Here is a 20,633-nt window from a genome sequence, read left to right as displayed (position 1 = left end):
ACTGTATCCCCCATGCTGGCCCCGCTCCACTACAGAAACGGGGTCTGGCAGGTTGGGGGACCCAGCATCCTGAATCGGCTTCTCAGCTGACTCAGACTGCTGGAAAGAAGAAAAGACAAACTTTTGAATCCCTTGCGTTTTCTTCCTCTTCCTGCCCTTCGCTTTTTTATTCTTCCTCTCCTCCTCTGGGCCTAAATCCTCTCCAAAAGAGAAGTTTTCCAGACGGGTGGGGGACTCCTGCATTACAATCGCCCGCAGGAGACCCCCATCCGCCAAGCCGCTGCCTTGACTGCGGTCACTGCCATCATCATTATCATCATCATCCTCACTGGAGGTAGGTAAGGCCACCTGAGCCGGGTTCACACGGTCTTCACTCAGGGTAAGTGGGGGGTCAGGGGTAGCAGTGGTGTCACGCACAGAATTAGTATCCATATCCCCCTCACTCACATTGCCCTCCTCACCTCCTTCACCTTCCTCCATCTCCTCCTCCTCACTCTGACAATCATCATCATCATCTCTAGAGACCGGCATACCAGAGAAACGAGCACCATGGACAAATTTCTCACGGAAAATGCCGGCACCTTCCACAATGTCAGACCTCATCCGCACAATCTCCTCCACTTTTTTCTTTAATGTTTTTACCTTAGCGGCAAATGCTGCCTTCTTGGCCCTGGATGACTGATCCACTTGGTAGCTGGCAAATTTTAAATCCGCTCTTATTCCTCTGAGCTGCTTCCCAAGCTCCTCATATTGAGCCATCTTGGCCTGCATTCTGGATGTGAATATTGCCAGGGATTCCCTTGGCCCCTTTACCCCCCATTGCTGGGGTTCTGGGGAAACTGATGTAGACGCCTTTACTCCATTCCTCTGCCTGGATGAGCTTCTTGGCCTGGATGAACTTTTGCTAGAAGCTTTGCAGCTCCCAGCTGGGGATGGGGGAGGGGGCCCCACATTGCTGTGGGCCCTGGTCAATCTTCTGACCCCATCCTGGCTACTGGCCGTTGCATGTTCGCGCACACACCCCTCCGGCCTAGAACGGGGAGCGCAAAATGAAGTCCTGGATTCCCGGGGCTCCATAGCAGAGACCCCTACCCAGGAGTCTGCCACACACCTGGGGAGGGGCGGAAGAAAAGTCTGCTTCTCTGGAAGTTTGCTGGAAGTCACAGGAGCACAGACACACCCAACCTTACTCCAGAGCTGGACTCACTATTCTGCTGGTGAGGTCACTGTGTACATACATTACATTAATTATCCTGTACTGATCCTGAGTTATATCCTGTATTATACTCACTATTCTGCTGGTGGGGTCACTGTGTACATACATTACATTACTTATCCTGTACTGTTCCTGAGTTATATCCTGTATTGAGGTACATTCACCCAATGCAGATCCACTACAGAGGGGAGAAGTGGTTACATTGTGCTATGTGAGCAGAAAGTAAGACTGCAGTCGCAATGAAAGGGTTACTCTAAGCACTGAACTACCACTGCTGCTGAGATGCTAAAAAGGAATGGGAAAAATTACACTGTAGCACTATGGATATTCAACAGTAGGTAGGTACACAGATATTTACACAAGGGAGAGCTGCTTTAAGCTGTATGGGCGGTTTGAGAAGAGAGGGAAGTCATGATTTACCTTCTCCAACCATCCATACAGCTTAAAGCAGCTCTCCCTTGTGTAAATATCTGTGTACCTACCTAGTGCTGAATATCCATAGTGCTGCAGTGGAATTTTTCCCTTCCTTCCATTACCGGCGGGTCTCTGGCGGCTGATAGCAGGTTATAGCTGAACCTGCAAGTACACAACCCAGGTTCTCTCAGGCGCTCTTTCTCCTGCACATAGAACATACTAAGCCCCACCCCCACTTACTGTTTTGTCTTTAGTGCATTGGTTACTAGACACATATTTAACCTAATAACAGGCAGTGGACAGGAGAATGCAAAGAAAGGAGACACCTGGTCAAGACTTTAGGGCTGTTTTTCTTTTTTCGGGTAAGAAGGTATTTTTGGTATTTTACTTCCAAATTTGTTTGGAATCATTGTTTAAAATTACAGTGACCATCCAAATATATTGATTATTTTTTTGTTCTGGTGCAGAAACTGATCTGCAACTGATCCACAGAGGATCTGCATAGTGTGAACAGACCCGAGTACTCCAGAGATGCAATAACCGGAATGTGAAGCCCCTTCATTTGGAGAACTGTTTGATCAGATCCCCCATCTATAGGTCAGATGTTGGTGCAAAATGTACACAACCTAAATCAGAGCACATGGCAGTTATCTTACCCCCTCGGAGCCACCTTGTGCCGGACATCTCACCCCTCGGAGCCACCTTGTGCCGGACATCTCACCCCTCTGAGCCACCTTGTGCCGGACATCTCACCCCTCGGAGCCACCTTGTGCCGGACATCTCACCCCTCGGACCCACCTTGTGCCAGACATATCGCCCCTCGGACCCACCTTGTGCCGGACATCTTACCCCTTGGTCCCACCTTGTGCCGGACATCTTACCCCTTGGTCCCACCTTGTGCCGGACATCTCACCCCTCGGACCCACCTTGTGCCGTACATCTCACCCCTCGGAGCCACCTTGTGCCGGACATCTCACCCCTCGGAGCCACCTTGTGCCGGACATCTCGCCCCTCGGACCCACCTTGTGCCGGACATCTCACCCCTCGGACCCACCTTGTGCCGGACATCTCACCCCTCGGACCCACCTTGTGCCGGACATCTCACCCCTCGGACCCACCTTGTGCCGGACATCTCACCCCTCGGACCCACCTTGTGCCGGACATCTCACCCCTCAGAGCCACCTTGTGCCGGACATCTCACCCTTTGGAGCCACCTTGTGCCAGACATCTTATCCTTCAGACACACCTTGTGCCGGACATCTCATCCCCCGGACCCACCTTGTGCCGGACATCTTACCCCTCGGACCCACCTTGTGCCGGACATCTTACCCCTCGGACCCACCTTGTGCCAGACATCTCACCCCTCGGACCCACCTTGTGCCAGACATTTCATCCCCCGGACCCACCTTGTGCCGGACATCTTACCCCTCGGACCCACCTTGTGCCGGATATCTCATCCCCCGACCCCACCTTGTGCCGGACATTTTACCCCTCAGACCCACCTTGTGCCGGACATCTCACCCCTCGGACCAACTTTGTGCCGAACATCTCACCCCTCGGACCCACCTTGTGCCGGACATCTCACCCCTCAGACCAACTTTGTGCCGGACATCACACTCCTCGGACCCACCTTGTGCCGCACTCAAAGAATCGCAGTTCTGATTCTCCTGATTATTGGACAAGAACTGATTCCAGAATCCGCAGGGCAGCGACAGCAACAGAGACATCACCTGAAGACAAATCCAGGAGTCAATGACAGAAGAGATGGTCTTCACTGGTAGTCACGGGAGCAGTCACTCACCTTGGCCTGTCTGGGGGTGTCCTGCATGATCACTAGGGGGCTGGGGTCAGGAACAGAATGACCCACGATCGTCGGCCCAAACACACGAGACAGGTTGATCTTATCCATCTGACAGTCCGGACTCCGCATCACTCTGTGGAATAGAGGGGACTCTGGAATCCTGATCTCAGACATTCTGACTGGGACTCCATGGAGATTTGGTTACATGTTGTCTGCAATTGAGGATTTGTGACCCAAAACACACACAAAAAAAACCCAAAAAAACACAAAACCCTCTAATATGTGACTGTCTGTCATGTCACAGTGAGATTATATTCCATATAGTAAAGCTGTCACATTCACTAATGTTACTTACAATGTAACAATGCAGCTTATGTGTCACACCATAACATTACTTTAAAGGGGTGCTCCACTGCCCCAGTGTTCGGAACACTTTGTTCCGAACGCTGGATGCGGGGTCGTGACGTCACAGCCACGCCCCTTATAGCATCCTGCCATGCCCCCTTAATGCAAGTCTATGGGAGTGGGCGTGGCAACTGCCACGCCCCCTCCCATAGACTTGCATTGATGGGGTGTGGCGTGACGTCAAAAGGGGAGTGGCTGTGACATCACGACCCCCGCAGCCCGCATCCAGCGTTCGGAATAAAATGTTCCGAACTCTGGGGCAGTGGAGCACCCCTTTAAAGGGAACTCTGATTCACTGAAATCACCAAAAGTCCATTTGGTTTGGGGTCTTAGTCCTGTACTTCCTGGTTGAGCAGTTGCTCAGTATTGCAATTCCCAGAATGCTTTGCTTTCCCTCAGTTCTTCATTACAGGTGCCTACTCCCCTCCCACAGCACTCCTGCCAGTTCCCTGCCCAGAGCTACCGCAGAACATCTCATTTTACAGCAGACTGTAGCACAATCAGTGAGGTTGCAGCACCTGCTGTACTCATTCCTGTCTGCTCCTCTGCCTGTGTCATTGTTCAGCACAAGGCAGCATGCTGTGACCACACTTCATTCTCCCTAAATGCCCCAAGAAAGAGATACATACATACATATATATATATATATATATATATATATATATATATATATATATATATATATATATATGTATATGACAGGAAGATGGTGTAGGGACTGGTCAGAGGTAATGACATCATTTAGGGGGAGGGGCTAGAGCTCAGAGACAAGATCCAGTTATGCTTCATGAGAGAGCAGAGGATGATAGGTTGTCTTGGGAGAGAGGGAGGCGCCGGGGAGCAGCTGAGACACCACCACACTGACAATGAGGGGACTACACAACTTCCCGTCATAGGCCGAATCACACAAAAGCATGCTGAAGCTGGTGCCATTTGTGATACTGTAACATTATATTAGTTACTTATCTATTTCAGGGCGATAGTCCTATTTAAATACAATTTTCTAATACCGGAATCAGAAAACCCCTTAAAGAAGGAGTCTTCTGCTTAGAACCCCCCAACGTGTCAGACCCCAATGACTTATAATTTCCATCAGATTCTGTTGCGGTATTTCTAATTTTGGCATGCTCACCATCGACCATCATGTACAGAGGACTCCTATTTTTGGGATCCTATTATTAAATTAATAAAGCAGAGTTCTAACCCACTGGTGAGTGCCGCTCTAGACTTGCTCCTGCTTTTAACTATTAAAGGAGATCTGCAGTGTTAGACACTTATCCCCTATGTGCTGGGACCCCCCGCGATCTCCCATACGAGGCCCTGGCTCTGCGGCGGTTCTTCCATCCAGCCAACACTCCCCCTCCATGTATCTCTATGGGAGAGGCAGAGATGTAGTGTTCGTGCATCCCCGCCTCTCCCATAGGGCTGTATGGAGGGGGCGTGTCGGCTAGAACCGCTGCAGTGCCGGGTCCCCATACAGGAGATTACGGGAGGTCCCCGCGATCAGACACTTATAAAAGTGTCTAACACAGTGCAGTACTTTAAACACTACTTAGAAAACATGGGACAATGTATCAGAATTGACTAACGTAGTGTAAACTAAGCCAAAAAGGAGGGACAAAAAAAAAAAGGAACAAATCTGATTTTTTTCACCATTCGCTAATGTGATAAGTCGTGGCGTGGTCTCAAAGACATAGTCATATTCACATTTTTAAAAAGGAAGCCTGAGCCCTGTGTTTCTCCCCCCCCACTCTGGCTATACTTTATTTGATGTAAGTTCGTTCTTCTTTACAAAACTAATAAAAATACTTTTACGTAAAAAAAAGAAGAAAAAAAAACAGCTTGAAAATTGCGCATTTTTACAATTAAATAATGAAGGGATAACACATGGGAGCGGTGGGGGGGTGACTGGGGGACTGGATAGGTGGCAGTGAGAGCATCACGTTACCGAGTGTGGGGGGGGGGGGGGGGGTTACAGCACTGAGGGCATCACCAGACTGGGTTAAAGTAGTAGAATAGAGAGGGCATCACCAAGGGGGATCATTACCTGTACAGGTGCAGGATGAGGAAGGCCAGCGTGTCTCTGTTAGCGGGGGGGAGCTCCTGGACCGCCTGACAGATCTCACACTTACTGTCACTTTCATTCAGGATATCTACACAAAAAAAAAAGGGAAAGAAACTATTAAAGGGGTCCTCCGCTGGAAAACACACACACACACACACACATATATATATTTCTATGTTAAATCACCTGGTTCCAGAAAGTTAAACAGATTTGTAAATTACTTCTATTTAAAAATCTTAATCCTTCCAGTACTTATCAGCTGCTGTATAATACAGGGGAAGTTGTGTAGTTCTTTCCAGTCTGACCACAGTGCTCTCTGCTGACACCTCTGTCCATGTCAGGAACTGTCTGGAGTGGGAGCAAGTCCCCATAGAAAACCTCTCCTGCTCTGGACAGTTCCTGACATGGACAGAGGTGTCATCCATTATGGATGATCGGATCCCCGGGCGATCCGATCATCCATTTTAGTGACCGCACTGCCGTGATCTGTATTGATCCTGGCATCTGAGGGGTTAACGGCACACATCAGCACGATCGCTGATAGCAGCCGTGACCTGCCACTCCGGTGCTTACAGTCATGTGCAGGACGTAAATGTACGTCATGGTGCGTTAAGTACCAGGGCACAAGGACGTACATTTAAGTCTTATGTCGTTAAGGGGTTAAGCATATAAGAAAACTTTGGCCCTCGAGCTGTTGCAAAACTACAACTCCCAGTATGCCTGGACAGCCGTTGGCTGTCCAGGCATGCTGGGAGTTGTAGTTTTGCAACAGCTGGAGGGCCACAGTTTGAAGCCCACTGTAAAAAAAGCTAAAGTTTGGTCATTCTTGTCCTGCTGTCCCCCCCCCCCCCATATTGTTGGATTTACCGGCAGCATCCAGAAAATGCGCGTGCAGGGAGAAGGTCAGGAGCGGTTCGCTCAGGTTCCGCAGGAAATCCTTCAGGACGCCGCACACCGCGTGGACGTCTTCTTTCGCCAGCTGCTGAGACTTGACTTTGCCGTAGAGGAGTTTTTGCTTCAGCTCCTTCACCAGCCGCTCGCAACCGGAAACGCGATAAAGACCGCGCTGGAGACAAGACACGAGCACGTTACATCCATAGGAAGAAAAGAGCAGAGGGGACAAGGCCTTACACGCGGGGTTAAACGCACGGCGGCGGTCCTACCTCATTCAGTCCCCTCTTCTCTATCTCATTCACACACTGAATCACCAGAGCGGGCACCATGGGAGGGGAGGCCGGGGCAAAGTCACACAGCAGCACCTGCGAAGGGGACACGTCAGACAACACGTTTTACAGACTAAAGTTGGCCATAGTCATGTGACCAGCTGTGTGTGTGTTTTGGGCGAATCACCTGTCCTTTTTTTGGCGCTGCGTTTCGAGGGGGCAGAGAGGTAGAGGGACAAAACTTGGAGCAGAAATCACGACATTCGGGATGAATTAAAATCCGACAATTTCTGCACTTCAAAGACATTTTCCCAAAGCGGGTCTTCTGTCCGCACACAGAGCACTGCTCCGCCCGGATCATCTGCAGGGGAAAAGGACAGAAAGTGCGTAACCGTGATCATTATATTACCGAAAATATGTAAAATATTATAAAATGTTGGGAAACTGCATATACAATATATTTCTTCAAGAGCTGCACTCACTATTCTGCTGGTGAGATCACTGTGTACATACATTACATTACTTATCCTGTACTGATCCGGAGTTATATCCTGTATTATACTCCAGAGCTGTACTCACTATTCTGCTGGTGAGGTCACTGTGTACATACATTACATTACTTATCCTGTACTGATCCTGAGTTATATCCTGTATTATACCCCAGAGCTGTACTCACTATTCTGCTGGTGAGGTCACTGTGTACATACATTACATTACTTATCCTGTACTGATCCTGAGTTATATACTGTATTATACTCCAGAGCTGTACTCACTATTCTGCTGGTGAGGTCACTGTGTACATACATTACATTACTTATCCTGTACTGATCCTGAGTTATTTCCTGTATTATACTCCAGAGCTGCACTCACTATTCTGCTCGTGAGGTCACTGTGTACATACATTACATTACTTATCCTGTACTGATCCTGAGTTATATCCTGTATTATACTCCAGAGCTGTACTCACTATTCTGCTGGTGAGATCACTGTGTACATACATTACATTACTTATCCTGTACTGATCCTGAGTGATATCCTGTATTATACTCCAGAGCTGTACTCACTATTCTGCTGGTGAGGTCACTGTGTACATACATTACATTACTTACCCTGTACTGATCCTGAGTTATATCCTGTATTTTACCCCAGAGCTGTACTCACTATTCTGCTGGTGAGGTCACTGTGTACATACATTACATTACTTATCCTGTACTGATCCTGAGTTATATCCTGTATTATACCTCAGAACTGTACTCACTATTCTGCTGGTGAGATCACTGTGTACATACATTACATTACTTATCATGTACTGATCCTGAGTTATATCATGTATTATACTCCAGAGCTGTACTCACTATTCTGCTGGTGAGGTCACTGTGTACATACATTACATTACTTATCCTGTACTGATCCTGAGTTATATCCTGTATTTTACCCCAGAGCTGTACTCACTATTCTGCTGGCTGTACAACTATGCTCACCGTTTTGGACAAGAAGACGTGCGGTTTTACTGGGTTGTTGGATTGAGGGATTTCTTGGTCCAGTTCCTGATCGGCCTCGTTAATTTGGGGTAAGACAGAATTCTGGTCTGGAAACAAGAACACCCGGCTATATGTATGTATATATATTATATATATATATGCGCTAATTACATCTGCCATTAGTGTCTGGTATAGGGAGGTAGGGTGAGGCCGGGGGGGAGGTGGTCATCCTCACCTATTGAGAACGGACACCCACACCCCCTTCCTGCACCAATATGGAGGCTGGGAGTTCAATCCTCCTCTACTCCAAATTAAAAAGTCCCCTAGAATTATCCCTCAAAGTCCAGTGACCTCTCCAGGACTGGATTACAGGGATAATATTAAACGTCGCACAGTCAGGATGTTCTGGAGCACCCCACCTTGCATCAATGAGAACACCCTGCTCTTGCGTGATCGTCGGCGTGGCACGGACTCTATGCTGGACGTTGCGTGGATCGGCCCGGAGTCTGAGATCAACATGGTGGTTTTTGCAATAATCGCTTCCTTGATCTGCAAGCACAACGCAGACGCAGAATTACGAACTTCTAGAGGGTGTTATGACTAATACAGGTTGCAGGGCGGAGCATGACACAGGGGATCACAAAGCAACAAAGACTGTCATGCTCCGCCCCCTCAGTCCTTGCTCTAGTGATAACATAGTGCTGGAGTTTTCCTTTAAGTGCCGCTATCCCTATATAAAGAGATACGGAAAGGCTGTAGCCACCACTAACCCCAAAAACTTTTCTTAAAGGGGAACTCCGGTGGAAAAAAATCGTAATCCTTCCAGTACTTATTAGCTGCTGACTACTACAGAGGAAATTCTTTTCTTTTTGGAACACAGTGCTCTCTGCTGACATCATGACCGCAGTGCTCTCTGGTGACATCTCTGTCCATTTTAGGAACTGTCCAGAGCAGCATATGTTTGCTATGGGGATTTTCTCCTACTCTGGACAGTTCTTAAAATGGACAGAGATGTCAGCAGAGAGCACTGTGCTCGTGATGTCAGCAGAGAGCTCTATGTTCCAAAAAGAAAATAATTTCCTCTGTAGTATTCAGCAGCTAATAAGTACTGGGAATAGAAGTAATTTATAAATCTGTTTAACTTTCTGGCACCAGTTGATTTAAATGTTTTCCACCAGAGTACCCCTTTAAGTTGGAAACTTAGTTAAAAGGGGTCATCCAGGAATAGAAAAACAGAGCAAATTATTATTATTTTTTTTAAACAGCGCTACCCCTGTCTTCAGGTTGTGTGTGGTATTACAACTTGGCTCCATTCACTTCAATTGAACTGAGCTGAAGTACCAGAACCAGCCTGGAGGACAGGGGTGGCGCTGTTTTTGGAAGAAATCCAATATGTTATTCTAATCCTGGATAACCCTTGAAAAAAGGGTTGGACAGGATCGAATGAAACAAATATGCTGTATTTCAGAAACAGCGCCACTCCTGTCTATGGGCTGTGTATGGTATTGCAGCTCAGCCCTGGTCACTTCAGTGGAGCTGAGCTGCAATACCAGATACAACTGGTGTGATCAGGTGTGGCGCTGATGAGGTAGTCACATGATAGAAAAAACATAGTAGCACATGACTGCTCGCCAGCTGTTGCAAAACTACAACTCCCAGCATGCCCTGACAGCCTTCCGCTGTCAGGGCATGCTGGAAGTTGTAGTTTTGCAAAGGATTAAAGGGGCATTCCAGGAAAAAACTTTATTTTTATATCAACTGGCTCCGGAAAGTCAAACAGATTAGCAAATTACTTCCATTAAAAAAATCTTAATTCTTTCAATAATTATCAGCTGCTGAAGTTGAGTTGTTGTTTTCTGTCTGACAACAGTGCTCTCTGCTGACATCTCTGCTTGTCTCGGGAACTGCACAGAGTAGAAGAGGTTTGCTATGGGGATTTGCTTCTAAACTGGGTGGTTCCTGAGACAGGTGTCATCAGAGAGCACTTAGACAGAAAAGAACAACTCAACTTAAGCAGCTCATAAGTACTGAAAGGATGAAGATTTTTTTAATAGAAGTAATTTACAAATCTGTTTAACTTTCTGGAGCCAGTTGATACATATATAAAACAAAGTTTTTTCCTGGATAACCCCTTTAAGATGACTACTACACAAACAAAACGTAAGAGGAAACTTTAACAATGGTCTTGAGCTGAACGCAGCACCTATGCAGACTTATGCGTCTCCATGGTGACAGACTACATAACAAAACCTATGTAGTCTGATCCTGCAGTTTCCAGCCAACCCCGCATTAATGTAACCATTTAGACCCACAGATCTGCACGGGAGCTGCATACGCAATACGGTTACGGACGCTTTTGATCAACATTATTCGTAAACCGGCTGAGTGTGTATAAAATAAAAAAATTAAAATCAAAGCGTAACTCTGGTCTAATGAGGGCGCACGCATTCTCTATGCAAGCCTCTCATGTGCAGCGCGCCGTGCCCTTCCGCCGCGCCCGCTTTACTTTGAAGTTACAAATCAATTTCTTCGTCTTTCAAAACACATTTCATCACAGCAGAAAAAAAAAATAAAAAAAACACACTTTTCCTGATAAAAAATAAAAGAAAAAAAAAAGAAAAAATGAAAAGAACGCCATTCTATGAGACCGCAGAGCCAATGGGGAAGCAGCGAGGAGGAAGCAGGATACGGGTCAAATCCTTTTATCTTGTCAACCTCGGCTTATGACCTGTAATAGAGGATTACAACAAACGGCAGCCCACCCCCCTCCCTTCCATTCTCCGCACACAATGGAGGTAGAACGGCGTATACGGCTCCAGCGCTCGCTACCGTGCGCTGGATATAAAAAGCAAATCTCACGCAATCAGATACAAGTCCAGCTTTCCTAGGGAAAAAAAAAAATTGGTTGCCAATGAATAAAGTCGATATTAGGCTATATTTGTTGCCACTGAAAAAACACCACAATAAAAAAAATAAAATAAATAAATATAAATATATAAATATAAATATATATATATATATATATATATATATATATATATATATATATATATATATATATATATAAAAATATAATATGGGAGGGGAAAAAAATTTTATAAAAAAACATGGCGCCCTATATTCCTATTGACTTCCAGCTAAGGATCTGGCCACAGCGTTTTTAAAGGGTACCTCTCATCAAAAAAAAACTTTTGATATATTATAGATTAATGTATGCAGAATAACTTCACAATTGCATGTTATTAAAAAATATGCTTCTTTCTATTTAATTTTCCCCTTTGAAGAAATGACCACTAGGGGTCTCCCTACCAGTCCTGGCAGCAAGCATTTCAGACTCATGCTGGAGTCCTAAACACTACGAGCTGCCAGTCTGCTTTGTTCACAAAGGAGAACACTCAGAGCTGCCAGCCTGCTTTGTTCACAGCCTGTTTGGCTGTGAACAAAGCAGGCGGGCAGCTCTGAGTGTTTAGGACTCCAGCATGAGTCAGAAATGCTTGCTGACAGAACTGATCGGGAAAAATACAATAGAAAGAAGCATATTTTTCCATTAACATGCTATTGGAAAGTTATTCAACATTCATTAATCTAAAATATATCAAAAGTTTATTTGATGAGAGGTGCCCTTTATGATCGTGTTTAATGTTATAATTCCCCCAGGTCACGGCCCCCATCATGATAAACCTCCCCCTGCCGTTATTTTTATTATTTTTTAGTTTTCTACCTTGATATCGCCCTGAGCAGTTCAGTGTCAGATGAGCTATGATTGGCTAAGGCTGCCCCCCCCCCCCCCTCAGCACTTCAGACTACACTTCCTGATCTTGGACTTCTACCAGGCCAGCAGGAGTCCAAAGACTGTGCAAGAGATGTGGAGGAAATGTGCTCTGGACAAGCAGGGAGACACCTAGTGGCAGTTTTTTTTTTAAACACAAATAAAACATAGAAAACTAAATTTTTGTTTTTAAACAAAGTACATTAGATAGATTTTGTTTATTTACCATAAGGAGTGCAATAGCAAAACATTTTTTAATTAGAGTGCCCATTTAATCACAGCAGAGTCTGGTCCTATACAACCAATGTGACCGTATTTCCCAAGCAGGGTGTAAAACTACAACTCCCAGCATGCCCCGACAGCCTTTAGCACCCTGCTTGGAAAACACTGCAATTATCAAATGAAGAATCCCTTCTATATGTAACGCTCACATGTACTGTATAAACTGCAGATTTTAAGCTTTGTATATCAATATAAGTAGTCGAAACAGCATAAAATCTGCGGCATAGGCAGTCCATGTGAACATACCCTCATAACAGGATCTTTCCATAGACACCGTATTGCCTCTCTCTGCTATGATCCTATACTGCAGGGACTCCCTCTGGACCCCGGAGAACAGCGCAGACTACAACCTTCTTAATAGGGGGACACTAGAAATCCAACACCCCTCTAACCCCCTGCAGTCCCCCTATCGACCATTAGATGGCAGTCTCAGTCTTCAGCAGAGAGCAGATCCTGGCTCCGGAGTCACGTACGCTGTAAATTGCACTGCGATGTATATCAAGGATTAGTCGCCTGGAATTTTAGCAGTCAATAGATTGTGGACTGCAGTAACTACAAGGCTGCAAACTGGACGGATGACAAAAAGAGAAAAAAAAATAATCGCGGACGAGCCAAATGACTAGAGCAATGGAAAGAGGAATGGACATAAAAAAGGAGAATAATGTATCATGCAAATGTCACGTCTATGGCATCATGACACAAGGATGTCTGCAGCCAATGCTGCGAAGCAAAGGTATATGCATATTTCCCAACCAGGTGCCTCCAGCTGTTGCAAAACTACAACTCCCAGCATTGGTAGCTGGGAGTTGTAGTTTTGCACCAGCTGGAACAGTGTTTCCCAACTGAGTACCTCCAGCTATTGCCAAAGGCTGTCCAGGCATGCTGGGGGTTGTAGTTTTGCAACAGCTGAAGCAGTGGTTCTCATCCAGGGTGCCTCCAGCTATTGCAAAACTAGCTTCGCGCCAGCTGAAACAGTGGTTTCCAAGTAGGTGCCACGAGCTATCGCAAAACTACAACTATCAGCATGCCCGGACAGCCAAAGGCTGTCAAGGCATGCTTGGGAGTTGCAGTTTTGCAACAGCTGGGGCACCCTGGTTGGGAAACAATGAGACAAATATAATACAATATGCATCAAATTAAAAATAAAATCTATAACATACAAAAAAAATATATATATATATTTTTATTTTTTTTTTATTTTTTTTAATGTATATTATAGATTTTATTTTTAATTTAATGTATATTGTATTATATTTGTCTCATTGTTTCCCAACCAGGGATCCAAAGCTATTAGAGATGAGCGAACTTACAGTAAATTCGATTCGTCACGAACTACTCGGCTCGGCAGTTGAGAAATTATCCTGCGTAAATGAGTTCAGCTTTCAGGTGCTCCCGTGGGCTGGAAAAGGTGGATACAGTCCTAGTAGACTCTTTCCTAGGACTGTATCCACCTTTTCCAGCCCACCAGAGCACCGGAAAGCTGAACTAATTTACACAGGATAAGTCATCAACTGCCGAGCCGAGAAGTTCGTGACGAATCGAATTTACTGTAAGTTCGCTCATCTCTAAAAGCTATCACAAAACTACAACTATGAGCATGTCCAGACAGCCAAAGGCTGTCAAGGCATGCTAGGAGTTGCAGTTTTGCAACAGCTGGGGATCCCTGGTAGGGAAACAATGAGACAAATATAATACAATATACATTAAATTAAAAATAAAATCTATAATATACATAAAAACATTTTTTTTTATTATATATATATATATATATATATATATATATATATATATATATATATATATATTTTTTTTTTTGTATGTAGATTATATATTTTATTTGTAATTTAATACATATTGTATTTTTTTATACACACCTATATTATATGTACACACACAAAAATGGAAATGTATATATGTCACGTCTGTATATACAAAAAAAAAAAAAAAATTTTTAAATATATAGACACAGACATTTATTTCAGTACATATAAAATTTCCTAGGTTATCCAGGATTAGAACAGACATAGCTGCATTCTTTCAGAAAGAGCGCCACTCTTGTCCTCAGGTTGTGTGTGGTATTGCAGCTTAGTTTAATTGAAGGGAAAGGAGCCAAGTTGTAATACCCCACACAACCTGAGAAACCGGTGCGGCGCTGTGTTTGGAAGAAATTAGCTCTGTTTTATTCCTGGATGACTCCTTTCAAGTAAGTTTCAAATTTCAGACAAGTTTTTAACTTTCGGGGTAAACCGTGAGAAATGAGCTCTGTTTTTTTTCTAATCCTAGATAACCCCTTTTAAAGAGGTCATCCAAAAATATTTTCTAGGATTAGAAAAACAGAGCTTATTTCTTCCAAAAACAGCGCCACACCTGTCCTTAGGTTGTGTGTGGTATTGCAGCTCAGTTCAATTGAAGGGAATGGAGCCAAGTTGTAATTCCGCAGACAACCTGAGAACAGATGTGGTGATGTTTTTGGGACACATTTTCTCTTTTCTTTTCTATTCCTGGACAACCCCTTTTAAGTAGGTTTCCAACTTCAGACAAGTTTTCTACTTTTGGGGCAAGTCGTGAGGAATAAACTGTTTTCTAATCCTAGATAAACCCTTTAAAAAGGACATCCCAAGTCTTTTCTAGGATTAGAAAAACAAAGCCTATTTCTTCCAAAAAACAGCTCCACACCTGCCCATAGGTTGTGTGTGGTATTACATCTTTGTTCCATTCACTTCAATTGTACTGCAATACCACACACAACATGAGGACAGGGGTGGCGCTGTATTTTGGTAGAAATCAGCTTTGTAAACCAAATCCTAGATAACCCCTTTTAAGAGGTCATCACAGGGGTACTGGGGTGGAATTTTTTTTTTTTTTTTTTTTTTTTTTTTTTTTTTTTTATAAATCAACTGGTGCCAGAAAGTTAAAAACAGATTTGTAAATTACTTCTATAAAAAAATATCTTAATCCTTCCAGTACTTATCAGCTGCTGAATACTACAGAGGAATTTATTTTCTTTTGGAATACAGAGCTCTCTGCTGAGATCATGACCTCAGTGCTCTCTGCTAACATCTCTGTCCATTTTAGGAACTGTCAAGAGCAGCATATATTTGCTATGGGGATTTTCTCCTGCTCTGGACAGTTCTTAAAATGGACAGAGATGTCAGCAGAGAGCACTGTGCTCGTGATTTCAGCAGAGAGCTCTGTGTTCCAAAATGAAAATTTCCTCTGTAGTATTCAGCAGCTAATAAGGGGATTTTCTCCTACTCTGGACAGTACCTTATATGAACAGCGGTGTCAGCAGAGAGCACTGTGGTAAGACAGAAAAGAAATTCAAAAAGAAAAGAACTTCCTCTGTAGTATACAGCAGCTGATAAGTACTGGAAGGATTAAGATTTTTTTATAGAAGTAATTTATAAATCTGTTTAACTTTCTGGCAAAAGTTGATTTAAAAAAAAAAAAAAAGTTTTCCACCGGAGTACCCCTTTAAACTCTGTCCACACGATAGGCGATAAGCATCTGATTGATGGGGTCCAGAACACTTGGATTCAAATTATGGGACCCCTGTCCGGAGTGAATGGAGCCGCAGTACACATCCTTGGCTGTTACTCCATTTACTTAGTATATAGGACTGCAAGAGAAGAGAATGGTGGCCCAGTATGCACCCAGCCACACCACTCAATCAGAAGACAGGGACATCCATTCTTACACTTAGCAGGGGTTCCCTTCATCAGTTTGCCCTATCAGACAGACACTTAAAGGGGTACTGCGGTGGAAAACTATTTTTTTTTACAAATTGTTTAATTTTTCTTGTAGTATTTTTCTTGTAGTACCAAAACATTTTCAAGCCTTGTTTCTCTACCTAAATGACAGCATTTTCAATCGTGCTAGAGAGTTCATCTGCAGATCAGAGGGGTTAATCTCAAAATAAATATAATTTATTTTTTTTTCAAATTAAAGGGGTAGTCCAGTGGTGAAAAACATATCCCCTATCCTAAGGATAGGGGATAAGTTTGAGATCGTGGGGAGTCCGACCGCTGGGGCCCCCTGCGATCTCTCTGTACGGGGCCAGATATCGGGCGTCGACCCCCGCAAGAAGCGGCGGCCGACACGCCCCCTCAATACATCTATATGGCAGAGCCGGAGATTGCCGAAGGCAGCGCTTCGGCTCTGCCATAGAGTTGTATTGAGGGGGGCGTCGGCCGCCGCTTCGTGCGGAGGTCGACACGCCCCCTTCCCGCGGGCTGTCAGGGCTCCGTACAGGAGATCGCAGGGGGCCCCAGCGGTCGGACCCCCCCGCGATCTGCAACTTATCCCCTATCCTTAGGATGGGATAAGTTGTTCACCACTGGGTCACCACTGGACTACTCCTTTAACTGGTTCCAGAAAGTTAAAACAGATTTGTAATTAACTTCTATATAAAAATCTTAATCCTTCCAGTACTTAGCTGCTGTATGCTCCACAGGAAGTTCTTTTCTTTTAGAATTTCTTCTCTGTCTGACCACAGTGCTCTCTGCTGACACCTCTGTCCGTGTCAAGAACTGTCCAGAGCGGGATAGGTTTGGAATGGGGATTTGCTCCTACTCTGGACAGTTCCTGATATGAACAGAGGTGTCAGCAGAGAACACTGGTCAGACAGAAAAGAAATTCAAAAAGAAAAGAACTTCCACTGTTGTATACAGCAGCTGATAGTACTGGAAGGATAAAGATTTTTAAATAGAAGTAATTTACAAATCTGTTTAACTTTCTGGCACCAGTTGATTTAAAAAAAAAAAAATTGTTTTCCACCAGAGTACCCGGTTTTAATTTTGAGATTAACCCCTCTGACCTGCAAATTTAAGATGAACTCTCTAAAACGCTGTCGTTTAGGTAGAGAAACAAGGCTTGAAAATGTTTTGGTACTACAAGAAAAATAATACTGCAAGAAAAATAAAAAATAAATATATAAAATCTACCTTTGTATACAGCCCCTTTGAAGCCCTGTGTGTCTCCATGGTAACAGACTACAAACAAAGCCTTTGTAGTCAGACCTTGCAGTCCTGTGTTGATCTACTTCCTACACATCTATATGCCCCATAGCCGCATTTCCCAACCAGCATGCCTCCTGCTGTTGCAAAACTACAGCTCCCAGCATGCCCGGACAGCCGTTGGCTGTCCGGGTATGCTGGGAGTTGTAGTTTTGCAACAGCTGGGAGGCACACCGGTTGGGAAACGCCGCCCTGTAGGCCCAGGCACTCACATTCTCATTTACTACGGCAGCGGTCAAGCTCGGACGCGGCTTCTTCATAAACGGAGCGATCAGATGAGTGAGGGAGGAGCGCTGCGGAGACAAAAAACAAATATAAGAAGATCACGAGGGCCCCAAAACAACTATAAAAATAGAGTCTATATGATCGATCAACTGCCCCTAAAGGGTCATTCTTGAGGGGTCAATTTAAATCCAGTCACAAATCGATAATGGATTATAAAAATAAATAAATAAAAATTATAAAATTAAATTAGTCAGAATGGCCGTTCTTTTATTATGACTCTTTGTTCAGAGATTAGACAGGTGACCCTGCACTAAGCATAACATCTAGCAATCATTTTGCTGGGGATCAGTTTCAGGTTAGATGGGAAAATCCAGTCAGTCATCGTAGCCAGGACTTCACTGCCAGCCCTATTGGGCTTTCTTGCGTAAATGCGTGGAGAGTATAACGGTAGGGTCACACGTTCCGTATTTTGCTGCGTACTTACCTACCCCTTGAAGTCAATGGGGGAGATTTATCAAAACATGTCCAGAGGGAAAAGTTGCCAAGTTGCCCATAGCAACCAATCAGATCGCTTTTTTCAGAGGCCTTTTAATTGGTTGCTATTGGCAACTCAGCAACTTACCCTTTGGACAGGTTTTGATAAATCTCTCCCAATGGGTAGCAAAATATGGCACGTGTGACCCTACCCTAAATCCTGTGGAGTCCAGCTAAGATGTCTGAACCCACAATTCACTGCTCTTTGGCACAAACGAACTTTAACATTTTATCAAAACCAGTGCAGTGGAAAAGTGGTGCAGTTGCCCATAGCAACCAATCAGATGGCTTCTTTCATTTTAAAAACAGGCCCCTGAAAAATGAAAGAAGGGATCGGGTTGGTCGCTAAGGGCAACTGCACCACTCTTTCTCTATGCAGATTTTGATAAATCTCCCCCAATATGTTTATGGGAAAGAGAAAGGTGACAATCCTGTGTGGAGAAACATCTCTATAGAGTAACTTGGCCTGGTCAGATGGATCCAGATCTATAGAGAAACATGTCCTGGTCAGATGGATCCAGATCTCTATAGAGAAACATGGCCTGGTCAGATGGATCCAGATCTCTATAGAGAAACATGGCCTGGTCAGATGGATCCAGATCTCTATAGAGAAACATGGCCTGGTCAGATGGATCCAGATCTCTATAGAGAAACATGGCCTGGTCAGATGGATCCAGATCTAAGGAGAAACATGGCCTGGTCAGATGGATCCAGATCTAAGGAGAAACATGGCCTGGTCAGATGGATCCAGATCTAAGGAGAAACATGGCCTGGTCAGATGGATCCAGATCTAAGGAGAAACATGGCCTGGTCAGATGGATCCAGATCTCTATAGAGAAACATGGCCTGGACAGATGGATCCAGATCTCTATAGAGAAACATGGTCTGGTCAGATGGATCCAGATCTCTATAGAGAAACATGACCTGGTCAGATGGATCCAGATCTAAGGAGAAACATGTCCTGGTCAGATGGATCCAGATCTCTATAGAGAAACTTGGCCTGGTCAGATGGATCCAGATCTAAGGAGAAACATGGCCTGGTCAGATGGATCCAGATCTAAGGAGAAACATGGCCTGGTCAGATGGATCCAGATCTCTATAGAGAAACATGGCCTGGACAGATGGATCCAGATCTCTATAGAGAAACATGGCCTGGTCAGATGGATCCAGATCTCTACAGAGAAACATGGCCTGGTCAGATGGATCCAGATCTAAGGAGAAACATGACCTGGTCAGATGGATCCAGATCTAAGGAGAAACATGACCTGGTCAGATGGATCCAGATCTGAGGAGAAACCTGACCCGGTCAGATGGATCCAGATCTCTATAGAGAAACATGACCTGGTCAGATGGATCCAGATCTCTATAGAGAAACATGACCTGGTCAGATGGATCCAGATCTCTGTGGAGAACCATGGCCTGGTCAGATGGATCCAGATCTCTGTGGAGAAACATGGCCTGGTCAGATGGATCCAGATCTCTGTAGAGAAACATGGCCTGGTCAGATGGATCCGGATCTCTATAGAAAAACATGGCCTGGTCAGATGGATCCAGATCTCTGTGGAGAAACATGGCCTGGTCAGATGGATCCAGAACGCTGTGGAGAAACATGGCCTGGTCAGATGGATCCAGATCTCTATAGAGAACCATGTCCTGGTCAGATGGATCCAGATCTCTGTGGAGAACCATGGCCTGGTCAGATGGATCCAGATCTCTGTGGAGAACCATGACCTGGTCAGATGGATCCAGATCTCTGTGGGGAAACATGACCTGGTCAGATGGATCCAGATCTCTACAGAGAAACATGGCCTGGTCAGATGGATCGAGATCCAGTAGGGCTTATCTAAGCATTGTGGAGACATCCCTTCATGGCCGCCATTTCCTTTGTGGCATAAGGAAAGTGTCAACAAGACAATGCCCCATCCACAAGGGTTGTATAGTCATGGATTGGATCCTAAAAACATGACAGGCAATATTTCCTACTTTCCTGGCCTTTACAGTCTCCAGATCTTAACCCTATCGATATCTAATCTACAAGGTAGAACGTGGTATTCAGAGCCGGTCAGGACCTCCATTTGGGGTGCAGCAACAGGGAGAAGGGATCCTGTCTGCACGGGTCAATAATCCTTCAGAACAATTTTATTACCTTGCGAAACCTATGCCGTGATTGACTACTCCGGGTGTGAAGTCTAAAAGAAGTCCAATGTCTGCTACATGTGGGGGGTCTAATAAAGTGGCCATTCAGTGTAGATAGAGGTGACCC

At 44.8% G+C, this 20,633-nt stretch overlaps 1 protein-coding gene across 5 annotated transcripts in view; it reads right to left on the bottom strand.

Moving 5' to 3' along the window:
- Positions 1–20,633, bottom strand: part of LOC130284051 (rac GTPase-activating protein 1-like) — a 73,603-nt gene that overhangs the window by 14,626 nt on the left and 38,344 nt on the right. For 2 of the 5 annotated variants that reach the window (XM_056533977.1, XM_056533979.1), the window contains exons 7-15: positions 17,824–17,904; positions 8,965–9,094; positions 8,546–8,652; positions 7,252–7,425; positions 7,065–7,160; positions 6,769–6,967; positions 5,884–5,989; positions 3,432–3,564; positions 3,261–3,360 (exon numbers count right to left, since the gene is read on the bottom strand). In XM_056533977.1, coding sequence (XP_056389952.1) covers positions 3,261–3,360; positions 3,432–3,564; positions 5,884–5,989; positions 6,769–6,967; positions 7,065–7,160; positions 7,252–7,425; positions 8,546–8,652; positions 8,965–9,094; positions 17,824–17,904 — 1,126 coding nt within the window. Of the gene's footprint in view, positions 1–3,260; positions 3,361–3,431; positions 3,644–5,883; positions 5,990–6,768; positions 6,968–7,064; positions 7,161–7,251; positions 7,426–8,545; positions 8,653–8,964; positions 9,095–17,823; positions 17,905–20,633 lie in introns of those variants that run through there. The other 3 variants (XM_056533978.1, XM_056533981.1, XM_056533980.1) reach the window with 3 other exon arrangements.

This window comes from Hyla sarda, chromosome 8 (genome assembly GCF_029499605.1).
Source record: "Hyla sarda isolate aHylSar1 chromosome 8, aHylSar1.hap1, whole genome shotgun sequence".
Taxonomy (NCBI): Eukaryota; Metazoa; Chordata; class Amphibia; order Anura; family Hylidae; genus Hyla; species Hyla sarda.
This window is presented reverse-complemented; position numbering and strand designations above follow the sequence as displayed.